Below are 23289 nucleotides of genomic sequence, written 5' to 3'. Positions count from 1 at the left end.
AATGCAATTGATATTATTATTAATGAATTGCATTTTAAAATGCAAGGTTAATATTATAATATAAGATACTATATATAAATATATATATTTCCATTTTTTCAGTTTACTACAATAGCTACTCTTGTTCTTACTCTCTTCTACGGATCATATCGGCAGGTCCACTGTTTATGCTCATCTCTACAGCAAAACTGGGGAATCCTTGTGAAAGAGTGGTATCGACTTCTGCATTCTTTAATCTTCTTCAAGTTCCACACAAATGGCAAATAAACTACACGTATCACCGTCATCAAGATCCAGATCTCCAATTCTCCTCTGCACTCTCTCCTTCCTTGCTCTCTCTCTTCTCTTCTTTCTCTTCTCTCTTTCCTCTTCTCAGACCCGTAACCTCTCCTCTTTCCCAGACCCAAATCTCACTCTCAAACCGGAAACCTCCTTTGTTACTTCTCTTGAGCACTTCCTCACTGTAAAAGCTTCTAAATCCTCTCCAATTCGAGACGATACGGTTCTTCAAGTGACTGAAGAGGATGTGAAGGAATTGGATGAGAAAATGTTTGTGAAAGAGAGTGAGAGAGTGTACGGGAATGTATACTACCCTGTGGAGTTTCCAATTAGGGTTTATGTATATGAAATGCCGAGGAAATTCACATACGAGTTGCTTTGGCTGTTTAGAAATACTTATAGAGAGACTGGTAATCTTACCTCCAATGGCAGTCCCGTGCATCGATTAATCGAACAAGTATGCTTGTGATTTTATCTTTTTTGCTATTTGTTTTTGGCTTTCTTGATCGAATTATTTAGTGATTCTGTCGTGGGTTTGAGTGCAGCATTCCATTGATTATTGGCTTTGGGCGGATTTGATAGCGCCAGAATCAGAAAGGCTTTTGAAGACTGTCGTGAGAGTTCATAGGCAAGAGGAAGCTGACTTGTTCTACATCCCTTTTTTCACCACAATCAGCTTTTTTTTGTTGGAAAAGCAGCAAAGCAAGGCTCTTTATAGGGTGTGAGTGCACTTCCAATGTTTATTAGTAATGTTGTTTCGTTCTTCTTTTACTTTCTAAAAATTTTCCCCTCTTAATTTGCCGTTTACTTCTTAAGAAAGATTAGATTATTTTGCATAATCGAAATAGGATGTTGAATCCTTAAGATTCTCTTCCTGAATTTTTGATTGCGTTTTTTAAAGTGTTTATATATATTGGTTTTTTCAGTTTTTGTTCTGTTTAGAAAAATGCAAGTAGTTCAGTTATTTCATCTTTTGAGTGTGTCTTGTGCAATTTAAAGTAGAATATTTGTCTCTCCTTGGGCTACTCTCCTTTATTTCTTTGTCAATATAAAAGTTAAATCTTTAACGAGTTAATCTCTTTTTTCCTAATTGGTATTTAACTATGAAATAGGTTTACATTGTAATTGAGATTCTAGTAACGTCATGAACTATAGTAGAATTGAAGATCGAGCTAAATTTAGTAGCCTAAGCTTGTATTGAGGAACTAACTGATATTTGAATTGATGTTTACAGCCTGAAGTTCTGGAAACTAGCCTCTTCTGATTCTATTCTGTTAAAGTTCCTTTTATATGTGTCTAAAGATGTAAACTGCTGGTTTCTGTGGCTGTAGGAAGTTTTGAAGTGGGTGACTGATCAACCTGCATGGAAACGATCTGAAGGGAGGGATCACATTCTTCCTGTTCATCATCCGTGGTCTTTCAAGTCTGTTCGCAGATACATGAAAAATGCTATTTGGTTGCTACCAGATATGGACTCCACGGGAAATTGGTGACTATATGTCTAAAGTTTGAAATTGACTATTTTAACGAGTTCATTAGCTGTTACAGCTATTAATCATCATTTTAAACTCCAGGTACAAGCCAGGACAAGTGTTTCTGGAGAAAGATCTAATTCTTCCATATGTCCCCAATGTTGATTTGTGTGATGCTAAGTGTTTATCTGAAAGTGAATCTAAGAGAACCACACTGATTTTCTTCCGAGGCCGGCTTAAAAGGAATGCTGTAAGATTTTAGTTAACCAATCAGTTTCCATTTATATTCTCCATTCAGTTGGCTGGACTAGAGTAACTACAGTTAGTGTCACTGGAACAAGGTGTATGCCACTTTCCATTAATTGGGATTAAGATTGATGATGATGATAACTGTTGTAGTCATTACTAAAAAAGATATGCAGACAGCAATGCTGTTATGGCTTTGGCCTTGAATACCTGTTCTGTTCATGGTACAGTGGTCAAAACTTTACCACGCCAGGCAGTTAATGAAGAATTCAAGGAAAAGTGAGATTAAATTTAGAACTATATGTTACCCTTCAGTAACTGTTTGTGACATTTAAGAGCTTTTCTAGCCCCAGTAGGCTAATATTTCCTGTAATTCAAGTCAGTTAGCTACTTTGATAATAACTAAGAATTTTAATTGTAGCTTGCCTGAGGTATAATGTATTGGTTAGGTGATATTGGTAATGTTTTCCTTTAGCTTCTCTGCACAAAGACTAAATTGGAGTTTGATCACATGATCTCTTTGCTGCTAATTTAATTCCTTTAACATTTCACTGTTTTGTTCATTCCCCGTCTTTTTTATTCCAAGGAGCAGTCTCTTAGTTGATTGTTTCTACTTTAGGGTGGGAAAATACGTGCTAAGCTTGTAGCAGAACTAAGTGGTGCTGATGGCGTGGTTATAGAGGAGGGGTCAGCTGGAGAGGAAGGGAAAGCAGCAGCTCAGTTTGGCATGCGCAAGTAAATAAATTGTATCTTACCTCTTCTTCTTTTTCTTTTTTTAAATGCATCTTACTTTTCGATTTTCATATAAATCGTGGAAATTGCTTCCTCTGTTATCAGGTCTGTCTTTTGCTTAAGTCCAGCAGGTGACACTCCTTCATCTGCCAGATTATTTGATGCTATTGTTAGTGGGTGTATCCCAGTAATAGTCAGTGATGAGTTGGAGCTCCCATTTGAAGGGATTCTTGATTATCGAAAGGTGTGCATGCATTAACCATATTGTTTTTTCCTTTTGCTCGGTCCATCTTATGGTACCTTGAAACTCAGCTCAATGATTGGGTTAGATGTATTAATCTAATATGTTCTTTTGAGGCTTGTATGATAGATCTGGAAACAGCCTAGTAGTGGTGGAAAAAGTTAGTTGACCTACTTTCTAAAATTGGAAAATGTTTGTTTGACATTTTGAGTTGATTCAATATTTTATAGAGCCTCACCTAGAAGGGTAAAACCTGGAAAATATTGCTTATTGCTGTCTTGAAGTTTCATAGGGATTTTCAAATGGATCAAATTCAAAAGAAAATTTTTGATCCTGCAATCTTTAGCAGAATTTTAACTGGATAGTGGATAGTGTTGTGTTATGGTCTGTTTGCTTGAATATATTAAATTGAGTGAATTTCCTGGTTGGTTACATTATATTTCATGGCAATTAATTTCACTTGATGTTTCCAATGAAGAGAACTTAATAACTCTGTAACATAGTTCTGTCTCTGACTCTTCATGTTTTGGCGTTGGAACCCTACATTTTTATGGATGATTTGTTGAAAAAGCTGTAAAAAGTTTTTTTAGTTTGGTAAATGTCGAAAGAAATGTACTGATCGTTTAAAAATCTATACTTCATAATTTCTGATGCCTCAATCACTTCTTTCGCTTCAATGCAGATAGCTTTATTTGTTTCTTCTTCTGATGCCATACAACCAGGTTGGTTGTTGCAATTCCTAAAAGGCATTAGTCCTGTTCAACTGAGGGATATGCGAAAGAACCTTGCCAAGGTTTGTTACTCTAATTTGGTTTATGTAGCTGCTCTATTTTTGAAGACATCTCTTGTTGACTGATGGCTTTTCTAATTTCTGAAGAAGAGAGAGGGGCGCAAGGTGGGGGTTGAAGGGGAAACAGGAGTGAATTAATGATGGGATTTTATTGTAGAATTAGTGGTCAGGAAAATAGATTTCTGGTTCTGCTTTCAATCACGAAGTGCTACATAATAGATATTGAATATCAGCTCTGTTTCTTTTTGTATTGGGATAATTACATTCCTGGTGTTCTAACTTTTAAATTTTTTCCTTATTTAGTGTTTAAACTTTATTCTTTAACAATCAAGTGTTCAAATGGAATTTTTTTTTTAACTAGGTGCATTTGGCTAGAGATTCTTGCCGAACTACTAAATTGGACTGTTTTAGCTAATAAATACTGCTGTCCCTGAATCTCCATTTATCTCTCTCTGTTACGTAGTTCCTCCTGTTTCCTTGGAAAGAGTTAAAAATTTTCTTCTATTTTCCAAGGAAGAAGAGTGCTGCACATTGATTATATGTGGTAAAAATTTATGTAGATACTTGATTGTAAAAATGATACACTCGAGTAATTGAAAAAGTTTAGACACCAATATTGAAGTTATCCCTTTATTTTTTTACTCCATTGCTTATGAAGTCTCTTTTCTATTATTATTTTGTTTGATTGACCTTTGGACCTTTTAACATGGGATGGTAAGAAAGCTACTCATCAGACTGTTTTTGGGGTTGGGGGTGTGGGGTGGTTGGAGGAAGGTAGGGAGGAGGGTGCATGGAGAGTTAGCTATTTGTTTGAGGCAACTGATTAGTTCATTCTCATTTATTTCAGTACTCAAGGCATTTTCTGTATTCCAGTCCAGCCCAACCCTGGGGTCCAGAAGACTTGGTCTGGAGGATGGTAAGTAACTGTCTCTTTCCTTCACCAAAAATTTTACTTCTATTTTTCTTATACATCTCAATTACATGTGTATGTTGTAATTGTTGAAAACGACATGCATGTTTGTCTGTTTAGAAATTAGCTGATTGCTTGTCTCTTGGCCCAATGACTAAAAATTTCTTAGGTTTTTAATTGCGAATATGTTCCATTTCCCGGTGGCAAATGCTTTTGGTTGCCTGATTTGTATTTCAGCAAGTCTATCTGTTGTTTAGACAAAATCATATGGCAATTATTTCGTTTCCGTATAAAAACATAGGAATATTTTCAATTTTCCCTTTCCAGTACCATTTCTGCTGAACTACAATTGAGTGATCAACTAATCTATATCTGTTTACAAATCTGTTTTCCGTAGAATGATGTTTCTAAATATGTTGCTCTAATGTAATATTAGTGGAAATTTGTTCAAAACGGATTCGTGTTTGTCACTAATTACTATCAGAAGTGATGTTTCATATTGTGTATCTGTTGTCCAATAAACAGATGGCTGGTAAATTGGTAAACATCAAGCTTCACACACGGAGATCGCAGCGCTTGGTGAAAGAGTCGAGGAGCATATGTACTTGTGAATGTAAACGCACAAACTTTACAGGTCCAAGTTCCGTATAATCACCCTTATTTGAAATCATTTTTTATGTTGTAGGTATAAATCTTTTAGTTAAAATATAAATTTTCACAGCTCTGCCATTGGTTTTCTGAATTCCAACTGAGGTTAAATCATAAACGGTTAATGTTTCTTCATTTCCGATAGCCATTCTATCCCCTTTCCCTCACCTGCCACCGGAAACACGTAGCTGTTATTCATTATGTATCTGAATATTACTGATTAATAGATGTATTATCTAGGAGAGTTGCTGCATTTGGTCCATGGAGGCAGCTTATATTATGCAGCAAATTCATCTGCTAAAGGAAATTTTTTTTTTTTTTTTTTTTTTTTGATATGATATTTAGGCAATGATTTTTTTAGTGGATGTGTTATATTAGGCATAGTTGGTGATCTACTAATATGGTAACTTCGTAAGACATTCTTCTTTTGGGATTTAGGGGACAGTTGGTAGGCTTAGTTATATATACATATAATTATTCTCTAATATCTAAAATTATAGAAAAAATAAAATTATTAAAATGAATATATTCATGTTCGCCTTGATTCGGTCTAACGTATGTATCGAGAGCAAAAATTTTGAAAAAATAAAATATTTTAATTTGCCTCCCAATTAAGTAAAATTATGTTTTGGTCCTCCTACTTTTTGGAATGGTTCTGTGAGTCACCGGAGGGGCATTAAGGTAAAATGTTTTGTCTATAATTTACTAAAGTTAATTCATATGACCCTGTCATTTAATAAAAAAGCACAAAGAATTAACAGAAGAGTATGATGGAGAGAGAGTAATAAAACTGTGTATTTTTAAAATTATAAGGATAAATTGATAAAATAGAAGAACAAAAATTGGGTTGGCATCCAGCACTGCTTTCAGTTTCAGCAATCAACCAAAAAGAAAAATGGAAAGAACAATTATCGTTATCTTTGAAGATGGCATCACTGCTATAATATAAAAGTATAAAAGCCCAGTAGAGAGATTGTCAAAAGAGTTAAAAGGTGTGAAACGAAGTCGGCGGACAGCACGTGCTTCGATCATCAACACATCCACACTACACCGTGATTGTGGGGCTCACGCGGTCATTGGGGCCCATCTCATCTACAAAATCAAACGTGCCCATCATAATGCAATTCCTATTGCCACGATACCACACGTTCTTTTTCTTTTTTTTTTTTTTTAACTATGCGCCTTGGAAACAGTAACTACTAACCTTTTACACTAAATAGTAAATACTAACATTCACATTCACATTCACATTCACATTCACCCGGTAATAAATATATTAACCCTTATTTATTTAAGTCTGTAAGAATAATCTTAGATTAAATGTTGTTTTTATCTTCCAGATCAACCTTAACCTGCATTGTTCTTTCTTTAATTTATATGTGGAATAATGAAAAAAACTTTTTTATTGTTGAAAACAAAAACTTAAAAATACAATGCAAGCCATCATATTCATATCATATGTTCTTCTCAGCATACACAATCCATCTTTCTTTTTCTTTCTTCTTAAGCAGTATTTTTTGATGGATTACCCTCAACTCTTATCCCTTTTTCTTCTCTTTGCATTCTATTTTATTATTTATTATTTTTCGCTCATTTATTTAGTAGGATATAATAATAATAATAGTAATTTTATTAATTTATTAATTACACTCCCTCCAGAAACAACTAATTTTTCACTGAGATTAAGAAAACTGTTTAGCCAACTTTTTTTTTGTTATTTTTTTCCCTAATTTACCCCTAATATATTATTTATTCATCTTCTAATATCAATGCATGCTTTAAATTATATTTCAGTCTTCAATAAGTTTTCAAATACTTTGTTGGAATGAAAGGAATACAAACAGTTGTAAAAATGAAGTTTATGCTTTGCCTAGTGGAGAGAAATTCTTTTTTTTTTTTTTCCTTTATGTGAGAAAGTTGTATGAAAATATGAAGATTTGTGTTCATTTAATCTTCCAACTGCCTTTGATTATTGAAAACGTACTTTAAATATTGCATAATTTTTTTATTATTCGACAAAGTCCATGAGGATTTCTTTCAATGCAATCAACTTGAAAAATTTGTGGCCTTTTTCTATTTAAATTTTATTTTAATCAGTGCTCATATAACCTATATGAGTACCCCTTTTTTTTTAATGGAAATTGATGTAAAAAATTCATTCTCTAAAATTTATTCACATTAAGTATTCTTTTATACTTTTATCTGCCACTATCTTGAGAATGTCCCACACTAAAAGTTTCACGGACGACTAAAACAAAAATAAAATATAGGCATGGTTTCCAAAATTATCAAATTAGGCAAAATTTTCTATATAAAAGAACAACTAAAATGGAAACTTTTCATATATAAAAAGAACGGAGGAGGAGGAAGTACAATTTTGATATGGTACCATGATGCACATTAGTCATTTAAATAAATCTTAAGAAGGGAGATTATAATCAACAAATTAATATAACTTCATTTCATGCGGAAATATTACATTGATACATAATTTATAGTATTGTTTTTAACTATCAATTAGGATTTTTAGTGAATTGTTGTATTAATATTTTGACCTTCCCTATTTTAGGGCCCTAAAACTGAATTGAGGGATTTAATTTTCTAGTTCTACATCCAAAAAGATAAATTTAACAATGGAAACAAAGAAATTGCCTTGATTTACACAACAAGGAATTGAAGTTTTGGGCAAACAAAGATATTAAATGGTAATTACTCATCTTGTCCCAAAATATAAATCGTTTAAAATTTTTTCACAAGAATTAAGAAATCAATTAATTTTCCTAAATTATAATAAAATTAAGTGTAAATTGATCAAATTATCATTTATCGCAAAACTAATAGCTACTTATTGAAGTGTTTATTGTATCTAATGTAAATATGAGTAACATTGAAAAAATATCATTTATTACTCCTTAAAATACCCAGAACAATTTATATTTTGGGACAATAATCACTCAAAAATGACTTATATTTTGAGATAGAATGAGTAATTTAGTTTACATTGTTAATTAGACATATTCCTAACAACAAAATAAGATTAATCAAATAAATACACAAAATGTCATAATCCTAATTAGTGATAATCTAAGTCCAAGAAAAAAAAAATCACAATTAACAAGGTTATTGTTTTGGACATGAAAAGGGTCAAAGGCTATCAATTTGATGAAAGCGAAATTATTTTTGTACCTCAATAGACAATAATCTCTCCATTGAATCAAATTTTGTGGGCCTCTTCTCATTATGTTTTTAAGGTTCAATGTCTCTATCTCACGGTCTAAGTACTAATATCCAAATAAATACACTTAATTTGAACAATTGATTGTTACTATTACACATTAATGTGTTAGATAAAAATGGACAAGGGAATATTACCTTATTATTTTTGAATAATTATAGGCAAAATGATTAAATAAATTAATTAAAAAATATTTTAATAGTAATTATTTTGATAAGATTAATATAGTCTAAACAATATAAGTACAAATCATTTACTAGTAGATAATTAGTAGAAGTTTTGGAATACGCCTAATCGACTATGCAACTATTGAAAAATTAAACGATAAAAATGACACTTAAAATTGAGATTCTTTCCTAATAATTTTGGTCTTTCTATTATTGATATTTGTAATATCAGATAATATGATTTTTATTGTTATACAAATTAATATTTAAATATGTTTTATGTTATAAATTGAAATTTAAGAATGTTATTATACACTATATTATGCGTTTATATTATAAATTTAGAGACAAAAAATTGAAACTAAGAAAAATAAATATGACTTAGAGCGGAATAAAATTAACTATGGTTATACATGGGATGATTTTCGAGTTTTTCTCATAATGAAAAATTTGAGACGGTTTTTGAGAAATAGAGTCGACATTCCCGCAGTCTCGTGCACGCCCCTAAATCCTAGGATAATTAATCCATTATCATCTTGTTGCGTTTTTAATAAGAAAATTTTTTTACAGAGTTAGGTTATCAAACCTTTAATGTTTAGTGAAAGTTTTGAACAATTACTCCAAATAAATAAATAAATAAAAATTTACAATTCATTTTGGGATGGTTCGTGGTAAATGCCGGTGTAAAACACGCACTAACTCAGGAGAATACAAGGACTATACCAGCGTGTTAAGTAATTCGTCAGAGGTGTAAGTTGTCAGCATATATATTGGTTATGATTGGACCGTGATCTGCACGCTCGTTAACCGAAGTGCATTTAACTTTGGGAAAATATCCAAGGAATATCCAGTATTTTGAAGAGACGAAAAGACTGGCTTAGCCACGTCAGAAGACAGACAGGCACTCGATAATCATTCCGCGCTTTCCGCATTTGGATTGTAGTGGCAATTCTGTAATAAATCTCCAGAAATAAGAGTAATCTGTGAATTCAAAACCAAACGGATAAGGACAATATAGGAATTTAATCCATTTACTTTATTTCTTGTTTTTCTTTTTGCCATTTCTGTTGTATATACATATTTGACATTTTTTGATTCTTTTTAAATGATACAAATTGACCGTCAAGTTTCAACATAAGATTAAATTGTGTTCCAATTAAATTTTTTTTTATAATTTTTCTTTATTGATTTTTATAAATCATTTAAAAGATTTTTTTATTTCCGATTCTAAAAAAATGTATCTTCATTTTTTTATAATATTTCTTTATTGATTTTTATAAATCATTTAAAAGATTTCTTTTTATTTCTAATTCTAAAAAAATGTATTTTATTGTAATATTAAAAATCATTTAATAATTATAAGATTTATGCATTAAACAAACGGTGAATATAATATGAGACTTGATTTGATTCAAATAAAATCAAAATTAAGATACGCTTATTCAATTCTAATTTTATTTTTTACAAATTGATTATCGATTTCTTTTTGTTTTGGTAAGAAAAAAGTTAAGAAATACTGAAAATAAACATATGCAATGCCACATAAAATCATGCGTCGTAATAGATAAAAGGCTAGTTGGAGTTCTATCACGAACTTGAACGCCCAAAGAATTGGAAGAAAGAAATTTATATAATGTTTTTGATAAATTGATGTTTATGGTTCAAAATCTAATAAGTTTTTATCTAAAAAAAATAATAATGTTTAAGTTTTATCATTTTTTATTTTTTTTAACAACAGAAACAATCTTTATTCCAAAACAACAAAAATTGATGATGAGAGAGGTTTTATTTTTACCAATTCAAATGAAATGAGGAAAGTCAAAAGCAATTAGCAAATTGGTAATGTCAATTGTCAACACAGATTCAGTAGCTTGAGCTGTTCACTTGTACTAGTTTTTCTTTTCTTCCCATTGGTTAACCATTTCATAATTTACTAATACAACGCGCATTCTCAATTTCCCAACTAATACCCACATTTTTATTTTATTTATTTTATTTTTGACATAAGCATTATTATTATTATTTTTATTTTTAATATATCGATGAAGACAAATTCAAATGAAGCAAAAGAAAATCTTTTCTATTTTAATAAAGAAAAACCGTGTTTTATACTTTTCTCATATACGTAACATAAAATACAACTAAGACTAAGCTGTGATAATTAGACATGTTATTAATTTTAAATAAATAAGTAGTAATTACTCTGTCTTCTTCTTCCAGGCTCCAACCCATATAACCACAGAGCCCACTGTCACTAACCTTACTGATTTCCCACTTCCAGTAAAAGAAGTATAAACCTTTTTTGTACCTTTTTTTTTTTCTTTTGTTTTTAATTACCATTACTACCCTCACCATCGATTCTCCTCGTCTCTCTTAAAATCCCGAATTACCCTTTTTTTTTTCTTTTCTTGATTCTGCAATCCACCTCCTAAATACTTTCCTTTTGGTCTTATGAACTTCTAAAACTAAACAGCAATTTCTTCTCCTTCTCTTTCATTCTTGTCCTCGCTCATTTCTCTCTATCCTCAACAAACATCAAGAAATACGGCCGGTCTGGTCATACTGCCGGCGACCCATAAAAACCCATTTCTTTTTACTCTTTCTCCCTCTTTTTTTCGCGTTCTTTCTTTTAATAAATCTTTAGCCCCAAAGCCAAGAACCTTCTTTTTCTTTATTAAAAAATTTACTTACCCAGCAAAGCTTTTGTATTAAATAACGTATCTAGTCTTGATCATGACATGTTAGTGGCTTGTAGTTTTGCTCACGACCTGGTCTCTCAACTAAGAAATCTTCCTTCTGTTATCTATATGTGAGAATTTGAGGACAGTTGGTGACATTGAAGCATTCTCTTATTTTATTTATTTTTTTTTTTTTTAAAGCTTGGTTCAAGTTTCGCCGTTTAGTCTCTTTAAAGCGTTGATAGAATCAGACAGAGGGATCTGTCGTCTTTAGAGACCCGGCATTCTTTTTTATAAAGATAAGGTAAGTCCCTTTTTTCGCATTAGCTTCATTGTGTTCACGATATATAGTTTATTGGTTTGAAAATATGGATCGATCTTTTCTTGCTTAAAGGTGAAAATGTTTTTCTGTTAAAACAGGGTTTCTGTTTATAGTGTTTTTAGTGTCGTTTAAGCGATCTTTTAGATCTTACGTTTTCTCTTGTTTTGGGTTTTGAAAGTAGCTACTACTGAGTTGCTGTGGGTTATTTCGATGTGAGTTTGAATTATATATATATGGTGATTGCCATAAGCCATCTTTCTTTTTGCAATGTTTCAAAAAATGGTTTTAAGTGTTTTATTGTGTGGTATTTTTTTTGTCATTTTCGCATTTTTGATGTTCTTTGGAAGTGCAATTTTGTGCTAATTTCAGCTGATTATGGGTTTTTGTTGTGATGAACTTTTTTAATTGCGAGAAAAAGTGGGAAAATTTTAAAGAAAGAGTTTGGATCTTAGACATTTCTTGTGTTTTTAGATTTTAGTAAACAATAAGTCAAAAGTATTTAATCAGTTAAAGTCTGGTGCTCTCTTTTGATATAAGTTTTTGGGAAAAAAGTTTTGATCACGGTTTTCCTTATAATTGATTTTCTTGTCAGCTAGACGGAGGTTGTAGATGATCTATAGCTATCTGGCTTTACTCTATTACAGCGGAAAGACTGACTGATTTTTGAGACTTTTGGAATGACAGTTTGGCAACATAAACCTTTTGCTTGTTTTGAAGTTGTGTAAAATGTAGACTTGGAAATCATTTGCTCTAGATCATATTCATATTAGATTCAACATTATATATAAAATCTTGATGGAATTTTTGCAATTTGATATTTTGGGATCGAGTGTTCTATTCATGAAAATTATATGCCGATGCTAAATTTTATTCCACTTTGAAATTTCAGGATCTGAAGAGACTTCTCTGGGAGTAATAGAACATGGCCTCCAAATCATTAAGACTTAGCCGATCAAATCTATCTGCGAGTTCAGATGCAACCGACGGTCAGAAACCTCCACTACCTCCAACTGTGACATTTGGCCGAAGAACTTCTTCCGGTCGCTATATCAGCTACTCAAGGGATGATCTTGATAGCGAAATTGGGAGTACTGATTTCATGAACTATACGGTGCATATACCACCTACCCCTGATAATCAACCTATGGATCCATCTATCTCGCAGAAGGTTGAAGAGCAATACGTGTCGAATTCACTCTTTACAGGTGGGTTTAATAGTGTTACACGGGCTCATCTCATGGACAAGGTGATTGATTCTGAAACAAGCCATCCCCAGATGGCTGGTGCCAAAGGATCCTCCTGTTCTATTCCAGGCTGTGATGCAAAGGTCATGAGTGATGAGCGTGGCATGGATATTCTTCCTTGTGAATGTGATTTTAAAATATGCCGGGATTGCTATATTGATGCAGTGAAAACTGGGGGTGGGATTTGCCCTGGTTGTAAGGAGCCTTATAAGAACACTGAATTGGATGAGGTAGCTGTGGATAATGGGAGGCCACTTCCACTTCCTCCACCAGGAACAGTTTCCAAAATGGAGAGGAGGTTATCATTGATGAAGTCTACAAAATCAGCACTAATGAGGAGCCAGACTGGGGATTTTGATCATAATAGGTGGCTGTTTGAAACAAGGGGGACTTATGGATATGGGAATGCCATATGGCCTACTGATGGGGGTTTTGGCAGTGGGCAAGATGAAGTTGCTGAACCCAAAGAATTGATGAATAAACCGTGGAGGCCCCTTACCAGGAAATTAAAGATACCAGCTGCTATTATCAGTCCATATCGGTACAGTTTCCCTATTCATCATTGTCTTTGTCTCCTAAGAGTCAGAATTATGATATCATTCCATTTCAAAAATTTGACTTCAAAAATTTCAATGGCTACTTTGCTCAATTTTGTTTTTACCAATTGGCACAATGGTACATCAACATGAATTTGGACTGTCAATTTTCTCTCTGTTCTCTCTCTCTCTCTCTCTCTCTCTCTCTCTCTCTCTCTCTTTGATTGGTTTACTTTTTGAAACTTTTACCGTCCTTGACTTGTAGTTTATTGATAATGAAGCATAATGATTATGCGAATTACAGTGGCAACAACTGACTGATGAAAAAGTAAAGTGATTATTAGTCATTCATGCCATATCAGTTATTCCAAATGTGGTCCAATGTTTTTTTTTTTTTTTTTTTTTTTTTTTTTTGTTAGTGTTTTCAATAACAATTATGGTTTTGGCAATGCCATTTTTTGGTCCAACTTATGCTAATGAATGTCTTTTGCTCTGCTGCATCTGTTCTTACAGGCTGCTCATTTGTATTCGGATAGTTGTCCTTTCATTGTTTTTGACATGGAGAGTCAGACATAAAAACGAAGATGCAATCTGGCTATGGGGGATGTCAGTTGTTTGCGAGATCTGGTTTGCATTTTCGTGGCTTCTTGACCAACTTCCCAAGCTATGCCCAATCAATCGGGCAACAGATCTTAATGTCTTGAAGGAGAAATTTGAAACACCTAGCCCTGCTAATCCCACTGGTAAATCTGATCTTCCGGGCATAGATATCTTTGTTTCTACTGCGGATCCAGAGAAAGAACCACCTCTTGTAACTGCAAACACCATTTTGTCAATTCTAGCTGCTGATTACCCTGTTGAAAAACTTGCTTGTTATGTTTCTGATGATGGAGGTGCACTTCTAACATTTGAGGCCATGGCAGAAGCTGCAAGTTTTGCTAATATTTGGGTTCCTTTCTGCCGTAAACATGATATTGAGCCCAGGAACCCTGAGTCTTACTTTAATTTGAAAAGGGATCCTTATAAGAACAAAGTGCGATCGGATTTTGTCAAGGATCGCAGGAGAATCAAGCGTGAATATGATGAGTTCAAGGTTCGGATCAATGGCTTGCCTGATTCTATTCGCCGCCGATCTGACGCTTATCATGCTCGTGAGGAAGTCAAGGCCATGAAACTTCAAAGACAGAACAGAGATGATGAACCTGTGGAGAGTGTAAAGATTCCAAAAGCTACTTGGATGGCGGATGGTACCCATTGGCCAGGGACTTGGATGCATCCTGCGCCTGAGCATTCTAAGGGTGACCATGCTGGTATAATACAGGTATCAATCTTAGTACATAGTTTTATACCAGTTGTTCAGACCATCTAAACAGTGAACTGACCGTGATTTGTTCTGGTCAATATTTAAAGCAATTGGTTAGGTTTCTGATAGTTTTTTTTTAAATTACTATTTTTAACTGCATTATTTCAATAATTTATTAGTTGAGTGGGAAGAGACTAGAAAGAATTAAAATAATATAAAAAAAGAAGAAAAGGTGAAATAATCAATTGTGTGATGCAGGTGATGTTGAAACCTCCTAGTGATGAACCACTGCATGGAAATGCTGATGATACAAAGATCATGGACCTTACAGATGTTGATATTCGTCTTCCATTGCTCGTTTATGTTTCTCGTGAGAAACGCCCTGGCTATGACCATAACAAGAAGGCAGGGGCCATGAATGCGCTTGTTAGAGCTTCAGCCATTATGTCTAATGGTCCCTTCATTCTCAACCTTGATTGTGATCACTACATTTACTACTCCCAGGCAATGAGGGAAGGCATGTGCTTCATGATGGATCGAGGAGGTGACCGCATCTGTTATGTTCAGTTCCCTCAGAGGTTTGAGGGTATTGATCCTTCTGATCGATATGCCAATAACAACACCGTTTTCTTTGATGTTAATATGCGTGCCCTTGATGGTCTTATGGGTCCAGTCTATGTTGGAACTGGATGCCTCTTTAGAAGGACTGCCCTATATGGCTTTGACCCTCCTCGAGCAAAAGAACACCACCCAGGATGCTGCAGTTGTTGCTTTGGTCGGAAGAAGCATTCCTCAGTTGGAAACACGCCAGAAGAGAACAGGGCATTGAGAATGGGTGATTCTGATGATGAAGAGATGAACCTCTCCTCATTTCCTAAGAAATTTGGCAATTCGACGTTCCTCATAGATTCAATCCCAGTGGCAGAGTTTCAAGGTCGCCCTCTTGCAGATCACCCAGCTGTTAAGAATGGACGCCCTCCTGGTGCTCTTACCATTCCTCGTGAGCTTCTTGATGCATCAACTGTTGCAGAGGCAATCAGCGTTATTTCTTGCTGGTATGAAGACAAGACAGAGTGGGGACAGCGAATTGGTTGGATTTATGGGTCTGTTACTGAAGATGTTGTCACAGGTTATAGGATGCACAATAGGGGATGGAAATCAGTTTATTGTGTGACCAAGCGTGATGCTTTCCGAGGGACTGCTCCAATCAATCTCACAGATCGGCTTCATCAAGTCCTCAGATGGGCTACTGGTTCTGTTGAGATTTTCTTCTCACGCAACAATGCCTTGCTAGCCAGCCCAAGAATGAAATTTTTGCAGAGGATAGCATATCTTAATGTTGGTATCTACCCATTTACCTCCATTTTTCTGATTGTCTACTGCTTCCTACCTGCACTATCCCTTTTCTCTGGCCAATTCATTGTACAGACCCTTAATGTCACTTTCCTCGTCTACCTTCTTGTCATTACTGTGACTCTATGCTTACTTGCTATACTTGAGATCAAATGGTCTGGCATTGAGCTAGAGGAGTGGTGGAGGAATGAACAGTTTTGGTTAATTGGAGGGACTAGTGCCCACCTTGCTGCGGTGCTTCAGGGGCTACTGAAAGTTGTTGCAGGAATTGAAATCTCTTTCACCTTGACTTCAAAATCAGGTGGTGATGATGTAGATGATGAGTTTGCTGATCTTTACATTGTAAAATGGACTTCATTGATGATCCCGCCGATCGTGATCATGATGACCAACTTAATTGCTATAGCTGTTGGGTTTAGCCGAACAATATACAGTGTTTTACCGCAATGGAGCCGTTTAATAGGTGGAGTTTTCTTCAGTTTCTGGGTTTTGGCTCATCTCTACCCGTTTGCCAAAGGTCTAATGGGAAGACGAGGAAGAACACCGACCATTGTTTTTGTATGGTCAGGACTTATTGCAATCACTATCTCTCTCCTTTGGGTGGCTATCGATCCTCCGTCAAATACTACCCAAATTGGAGGCTCGTTCCAGTTCCCTTGAGAGGCCCTTCTTTTTCTGTTGAGCTGCATTTGTTCAGTGAAATTCCTTCATTAGTTCTTGGTTTTTTTTTCCCCTCATTCAAAAAGTTTTATCGTGTCGGAAAATGGATTAGGGTATGTTCTTGTTGTTGTGCCCATTTATACTAATGCTTACTTTTGTAACAGTTCTCCCAAGGATCATCAGGAACAAGTAGCTGAAATTCTAGTCATCAGTTTTCCATTTTCACGTGGATAACTAGGACCTTGCTTATTATTGTATTCTTTGTAATGTAGAAAGTGCACATTGAAAGCAGTTATTGCCAGATTTATTTTATACACTTCAAATTTACAAGTTTGCATATTTCTTTGTAGTTATGGATTCATACTCTAAAAGAAATGTTTAGAAATTAGAGGGCTACATAAAAAAAAATATAGTATCGTGAAGGAAATTTTCAAATCACACTCTTTATGGGATATTTGAAACTTATACTAAATAAGAGTAAATCTACATTCGTGTAGATAATCTAAAATTAATGGTTATGATCAATTGACAATTAATGGAAATCTATGCATCAAACTTGAATTTATTAATAATTTAGTTTTCTTTGTCCAAAATAGTTTTTTTTTTTACTTAATTATAATTGATTAAAAATTAATTTTTAAAAAAATTAATTCTTAAATTATAATCAAACTAATTATGAGATCCTTAACTTATAATTTATATTAACATTTTAATCCATCCGTCAAAATTTTGATAACATTTTGATCCCTCTATTTTTAACGGAAAGATCAAAGTGTTCATAAAATTACAATTTAAGAATCTTGTAGTTATTTTTTAAAAATAAAGATTCTCATATTTTAATTTAACTGTAATTTAAGAATTAAATTTTTTCCCCAAATTTTAAATAAAGAAATACCATGTTTAATTTTCTCAACCTTATATTTTTCAAATGGATTTATTGATTGAGTGTCGTGTTTATATAACATATTATTAATTATACAAATGATAAATTTCCCTCTTCCGTTCTTAGAAATTTTTTTTTTTTATTTTTAACTTTATTTAAGCAATGAAAGATATATGTCTTGTTTCATATAAATGCTTTGCAAATTTCATATTTACTTGTTAATGAAAATACAAATGTATTTCCTCTAAAAATAAAAAATACAAATATATATGGATATAATATGAAATTATGACTAAAAATAGAATATTTTTCCTTCCAAAAGAACGAAGATTTTTTCTATATTTATATCAAGAATATTTATATTAGGTAATACGTTGGCAAGTCTATTTGTACATGATATACCCTTCTATTTGCATTGGAAAAAACACATCACTTGGATGATTTTTTTTCCATAATTATACTATATATTCAATTTTTTCCCTAGCATAATTTTGAAATTAAGATTTTTTTCCAAAAAAAGAAAATTTACGTCAATCAATTTCTATATAGGATAAAAAAAAAAATTGGAAAAAGGGACAGCTGTAATTATTTTAAATATTTTAACATTCAAATTATATATATATTTTTTGAAGTACCCTTTTCAAGAATTGGGCTGTCTGAAGTTCTCGTGTCGCAACGACTAAAATTCATTTGGAGCAATTATACCATGTCTCTGCAAACTCCACCTGGCATCACCTCGTGACTAATACTACTTCAATGTCCGTTACTTTTTAACTTTTTATAATAATTAAAATTAAAATAATTATTGAACCACTTAAATTTAAATAAATAAATAAAGATAATTAGTTAAATTATTTTTTAATTAAAAGAGATAAAATTTCGTAGAAATACCTAAATAAAAGTTAATAAAAATTGCTGTTGAATGAAAAAGACTGGTAAATGCAACAAAGAAACAAGTTCCACCTGCCAGTCACTGTTCATATCATAAACTATTATTTTCTAAAATAAGATACAAGATCTTCTAAATATCATAATTTTCGCAATTTTTTAATTTTTTTTAAAATTTATATTTAACATACACATACTTTTAGCAATTTTAATAATACAAATGAATATGTGTGTATTTAATATATTTTTTTAAAATTTATAAAATTCGAAATATTCTATATAAAATTTAGTTGAAGAAATTTTTATAAATTTTTAGCTATTAAATTTAATAAATTTCGCTTCTTTGCTTGAAATTGGATGTCACTTTCTTTCTCATCCGCCTTCTAAATTTGTTACCTGGCTCGATCATGATCTAGCGGGTGTTTTCTATTCGCGTTCTATTTAGTTTTATTTGAGCTTTTGCTCCCCTTATCTTACAAAAAAGAAATTTAATAGATTTCAAAATTTAAATAAGTCTCATAATAATATTGTCACTATAATTTAATAGAAATATTATTATTAATAATAAAGTATTAAATAAATACATCACATAAATAAAGAGAAATAAATCACAAGAAATATATTTTTTGAGTATTAATCAAGAGAAATATTTTACTTATAAAAGTAAATTTTAGTTATACAATAATAAATTAAATTTCTAAATATCATAAAAATATATTTTCTATCTGTAAAATATGTTCTCAAAAATATTTATATTATGAAAAATAAATATAATTTATTAATTATGTATGATCTGATTGTTTATCTTATTTACGTGGAAAGTGAAAATTTTAGATTTTAAATTGTTTTTTATATCTATTCAACGATTTCAACAAATAAAAAAAATTGTTTAAAAATAAATTATTAAATTTCCATTCTATTGATATTCCATAAAATAAAATAATATATTTTTGATATAGCAAGATAAAGATAAAGTTAAAATAAAATAACTAATATAATCATAATTTCTTAAAAATAATTTCTACATAAAAGGAATAAGGAACTATCAAATATTTATACCCATTTAGAGCATCCCGAATTCCAACACTGGAAAATTGCCTGAACATATCGGTTCAATTCCCGTTGCGAATCTTCGGTCCTATCTGAAATCCCCCTGTCGTCTAATGGTGATTTACAATTCAGGTATGAGGATAGGGGCTCCATGACTTTCACCGATGTGATGTGAGGGAGATTATACAGCTTCAGATCACTCTCTGTCCGGGCCTTTGGGTCTGAAGTCCTCTTTCTTCTCGGCTCTTCACTTGTTTATCGTCCCTGCTGCGCTCTTTCGCCGCACACCGCCGTCGCCACGTGGGTAACATAATTATTGCTGCCTTTGGTATGTTAAAAAGCTGAGATTTGTTTATCGAATTACAAGATTTCAATTACTTTGTTGATTTTTTTTTAGCTTCCATGGATACCAGTGAAGACTGTAAACTGAAAAGGCAAAAACTTTGCGAGACAATCGTTGAAGATAGGATTAGTAGTTTGCCAGAGGCGGTTCTTGGCCACATTTTATCCTTTCTTCCAACTAAAACTGTAGTGCAAACAAGTATTTTGTCTAGAAGATGGAGAAACATTTGGAATTCTGTGTGTAATTTTGATTTTGAGTTTCTTTATGATGGTAATGAAGACTTGAGCAGGGTACAAAAATTTGGGAGATTTGTAGACTCAGTACTAATTCTTCGTTCTTACCCATGTATTAAAAAGTTCCGCCTTCACTTTCATTCTTCGTTACCTTGTAATGCAAGTACATGGATTCGCGCTGCAGTTAGGAATAATGTTGAGGAGCTTGATCTCGGTAACTTTCTAAGTACACTCGAGATGCCTCGGATCGTTTTCAGTTGTGAGACTATAAGGATCTTGAAGGTTTACCATGGATTTACCTTTCAGATTCCCGAGGCTGTATGCCTTCCAAGTCTCAGGGTTCTTCATTTGGTATCTCTTTTTTCCTTGAAGGATGGTGACATAGAGAAGTTTTTATCAGGATCCCCTGTTCTCGAAGAACTATTTATTAATTCGCATCATAATGATCTTGTAACAACATTGTCTGTTCAGTCCTCATCACTTAAAAGTTTGAAAATTCGGAGGAGAGATCAGTGTCGTTTTGGATTTTTTAGGCTTATAATTGATGCACCAAAACTAGAATTTCTTGAGCTGATTGATTATGTCTCTGAAGAATTTGAGATAGTGAAGTTGTTACCTTCACTAGTTAAAGCATCTGTGGATGTTAGGCCAGAAGATTTCATTTATGACAGCGTACAAGCAGCTCAGGTGTTTGGACTTCTGAAACAAATCTCTAATGTGAAATCTTTAAGCTTATTTGGAGTTACGGTTGAGGTAATTGCTTCTCTGTTTACTTTTATTTTTATTTCATTTGTATTGGGATTATGCTCACTGTCTTACACTTTGCCTTCTCAGGGAATTGATTTTGCAGATACAGGTTTCACTTACCCCATTTTTCATAATTTGATGCATTTGGAGGTGAATGCCAATGAAAATGGATGGCTCGGGTTCCTTGAAATACTCAGAAACTCACCAAATTTGGAGACAGTCGTACTCCATAAGGTCAGTTCAAATGGCTCAATTCAAATATAAAATCTATAAATTTGAATATTTCTTACTTCATATGTGATGATAGAGGAGTAAATATGGAGCTTTGTTTGACTTGATACTGTCATTAGAGTTATAGATAAATAAATTTTAATATAATTCCGTAAAATTCTATTTGAAATCTAGTAGAAGTGCTTGTTTGTTCTCTCTTTATGTTTGTTCTTGTGACTCAAAAGGAGGGGAACACCTATAAAAACCTTAGATTAAATGGAACAGAGATCTAGGGAATGAGACTCCATGCACATCTTCACTAACACAAGAATACCCTCGGGAGGCTTATGAACGTTATGTAACCCCATACTGAACTTGAGAGCTGGAATGATGGTGCCTTTTTGAAACACAAGATAGGAGTGAGTTTTTACAGGTTGTGCTGAAATTATGGAACTGTAAATGGAACTAAGTTGTATCTATATGGTATTGAACTTTCACTGGTGTTAGTTAATAAAGCTTTGATTATCTTTTGTCAACAGCATGAGATTATGCTAGAAATTTGTTTCTTGCAGTGATATCTTTTACTAATTTAAGCTTTGATTAACATTCTACTGGAAGAACTTCAATCATCTTTTGTGAACAGGACAATGATCGTTCCGATTATCCTGATGAAAGCTTTCGGGCACCAGCTGTGCCCCGATGTTTCTTCTCATCTCTCAAGAGAGTTGAACTTAGAGGATTTGAAGGAAATAGAGTGGAGATGAAAGTAATAAGATATTTCCTGAAAAATGCTAAGGTCTTGAAGAAACTTGCAATTGAATATTTGGATGACATGGATCCTAAGAAAGAGACGAAGCTGTTGAAGAAGCTGTTAAAGTTTCCAAGGGCCTCATCCACATGTCAAATCATATTTTATTGAACTCCTTACCTGAAACTTTCTGTTTTGTTGATTGCATGCCATGAACTTGCTTATGAGGGGCATTTTCTGATATTGTTAATAAGAGAGGTCTACAGGTTCCCTCTTTATGAGTTCGCAAGCTCTCTGTACTGAAGTTCTTGGGATTATATATAAAGATTTATACAATGTGTCAAAAAATATGAATTTAGTTCATCTTTCTATATCTGAGACCAACTGGTGACTGTTACATTATTAGGGTCATAAATCAAATCCTGAGACGCAATTGAGACTTGTGACAATTTATTTAGACTTTGAGCAAAATTTAATGAATTGGCAGGTATTTTCATTGAACAACTAAGCATATAATTCTCCCCTTTTGAAAGACATTTGTTGTGTTTATATCTATTATGTGTAGCTGATCCTTGAAGACCGCTTCATGAGGCGATATATATTGCAATCATGGACCAAATTTTGCACCCTAAAGCTCAAAAGAAGACCCATTATTGTGAACACGAGTCCTTTAAAGGGGAGAATTGTCATTTTGGTATAATCAGGAAGTGTGATTCTTAAAGGTGAGAATTGTCATTTTGATATAATCAGAAAGTGTGATTCCCTAGGATTGTGATTCTTAAAGGGAAGAATTGTCATTTTGGTATAATCAAGAAGTGTGATTCCTCCCTCGGATTGAAGGATAGGAAGGGAGAATTGTCATTTTGATTTGGGAGTTAGTCTAGTATACATACATGAATTTACTTCTATTTAGTACTAAAAATGTGATATTATCTGACCTACGACCCTTAGTCTAGATAACTAAGTTGAGGTCCTCATGACCAAAAGATCATGGGTGTTGTTCCCTTCCAGCATTCTAATATTATAACCTCGACCTGCCAAATTTGCACATATTAGTGTAGAAAGAAAATATACACGTTATCATAAAAGCATGCCTAGTAATTAAACTAAAAGGATAAACGATTCAAAGAGAAATTTAGAATCAAAATTTCACTAATTAGGAGAATCAATAAAGAAAATATAAAAAGAAAGAAAAGGTTTATAGCTAGAAAATGGTAGAGAAAAAGTAGATGACAAAGAAAACTTGTCTTGACTCTTTAGTAATAACTTTCAAAACTGAAAAATTCCTCACGTAGTAAACCTAACCCGTCACTTAAAAGCCAAAAAAGAAAAAACAAAAACCCTGAAAAAACATGCATGTAGAAAGCGTGA

The 23289-nt window shown here is 33.0% G+C and overlaps 3 protein-coding genes across 6 annotated transcripts; all 3 read left to right on the top strand.

Annotated features, from left to right (window-relative positions):
- The first annotated feature begins 102 nt into the window (after positions 1 to 102).
- On the top strand, positions 103 to 5571 carry LOC105649000 (Exostosin family protein). Its single transcript, XM_012235512.4, has 9 exons — positions 103 to 736; positions 825 to 998; positions 1611 to 1768; positions 1854 to 2001; positions 2617 to 2732; positions 2835 to 2973; positions 3653 to 3763; positions 4608 to 4676; positions 5196 to 5571. Exons 1-9 carry the CDS (start codon positions 257 to 259, stop codon positions 5319 to 5321), a joined length of 1521 nt encoding a protein of 506 aa, XP_012090902.1. The 5' UTR covers positions 103 to 256; the 3' UTR covers positions 5322 to 5571.
- A 5532-nt stretch (positions 5572 to 11103) lies between these two features.
- LOC105649001 (cellulose synthase-like protein D3) lies at positions 11104 to 17155 on the top strand. The gene is made up of 4 exons (XM_089718587.1): positions 11104 to 11702; positions 12610 to 13505; positions 14014 to 14821; positions 15062 to 17155. Exons 2-4 carry the CDS (start codon positions 12643 to 12645, stop codon positions 16814 to 16816), a joined length of 3426 nt encoding a protein of 1141 aa, XP_089574713.1. The 5' UTR covers positions 11104 to 11702; positions 12610 to 12642; the 3' UTR covers positions 16817 to 17155.
- A 2475-nt stretch (positions 17156 to 19630) lies between these two features.
- Positions 19631 to 22289, top strand: LOC105649003 (putative F-box/FBD/LRR-repeat protein At1g78760). Of its 4 annotated transcripts, none has more exons than XM_012235514.4 (4): positions 19631 to 19937; positions 20035 to 20966; positions 21048 to 21194; positions 21814 to 22289. In XM_012235514.4, exons 2-4 carry the CDS (start codon positions 20040 to 20042, stop codon positions 22087 to 22089), a joined length of 1350 nt encoding a protein of 449 aa, XP_012090904.1. In that variant the 5' UTR covers positions 19631 to 19937; positions 20035 to 20039; the 3' UTR covers positions 22090 to 22289. The 4 variants fall into 4 exon arrangements, with proteins under 4 accessions (XP_012090904.1, XP_012090906.1, XP_089574714.1 ...); XM_012235516.4 differs by having other exon boundaries at positions 19631 to 19941; XM_089718588.1 differs by having other exon boundaries at positions 19631 to 19965.
- The last annotated feature ends 1000 nt before the right edge of the window (positions 22290 to 23289 follow it).

Source organism: Jatropha curcas, chromosome 2 (assembly GCF_041381405.1).
Source record: "Jatropha curcas cultivar XTBG-Jc1 chromosome 2, XTBG_Jcur_1.0, whole genome shotgun sequence".
NCBI classification, from domain to species: domain Eukaryota; kingdom Viridiplantae; phylum Streptophyta; class Magnoliopsida; order Malpighiales; family Euphorbiaceae; genus Jatropha; species Jatropha curcas.
The sequence above is the reverse complement of the archived record's forward strand: the minus strand, read 5'-3'. Positions and strand labels throughout refer to the sequence as shown.

Bases quoted from the DNA above. Each gene is read 5' to 3' on its own strand.
- LOC105649000 (XM_012235512.4), top strand. From the start codon at position 257: ATGGCAAATAAACTACACGTATCACCGTCATCAAGATCCAGATCTCCA. The intron at 2,002-2,616 runs GTAAGATTTTAG...TTTCTACTTTAG, and splicing joins GCCGGCTTAAAAGGAATGCT to GGTGGGAAAATACGTGCTAA. The intron at 3,764-4,607 runs GTTTGTTACTCT...CATTTATTTCAG, and splicing joins TGCGAAAGAACCTTGCCAAG to TACTCAAGGCATTTTCTGTA.
- LOC105649001 (XM_089718587.1), top strand. From the start codon at position 12,643: ATGGCCTCCAAATCATTAAGACTTAGCCGATCAAATCTATCTGCGAGT. The intron at 13,506-14,013 runs GTACAGTTTCCC...CTGTTCTTACAG, and splicing joins GCTATTATCAGTCCATATCG to GCTGCTCATTTGTATTCGGA. The intron at 14,822-15,061 runs GTATCAATCTTA...TGTGTGATGCAG, and splicing joins ACCATGCTGGTATAATACAG to GTGATGTTGAAACCTCCTAG.
- LOC105649003 (XM_012235514.4), top strand. From the start codon at position 20,040: ATGGATACCAGTGAAGACTGTAAACTGAAAAGGCAAAAACTTTGCGAG. The intron at 20,967-21,047 runs GTAATTGCTTCT...TTGCCTTCTCAG, and splicing joins TATTTGGAGTTACGGTTGAG to GGAATTGATTTTGCAGATAC. The intron at 21,195-21,813 runs GTCAGTTCAAAT...TTTTGTGAACAG, and splicing joins AGACAGTCGTACTCCATAAG to GACAATGATCGTTCCGATTA.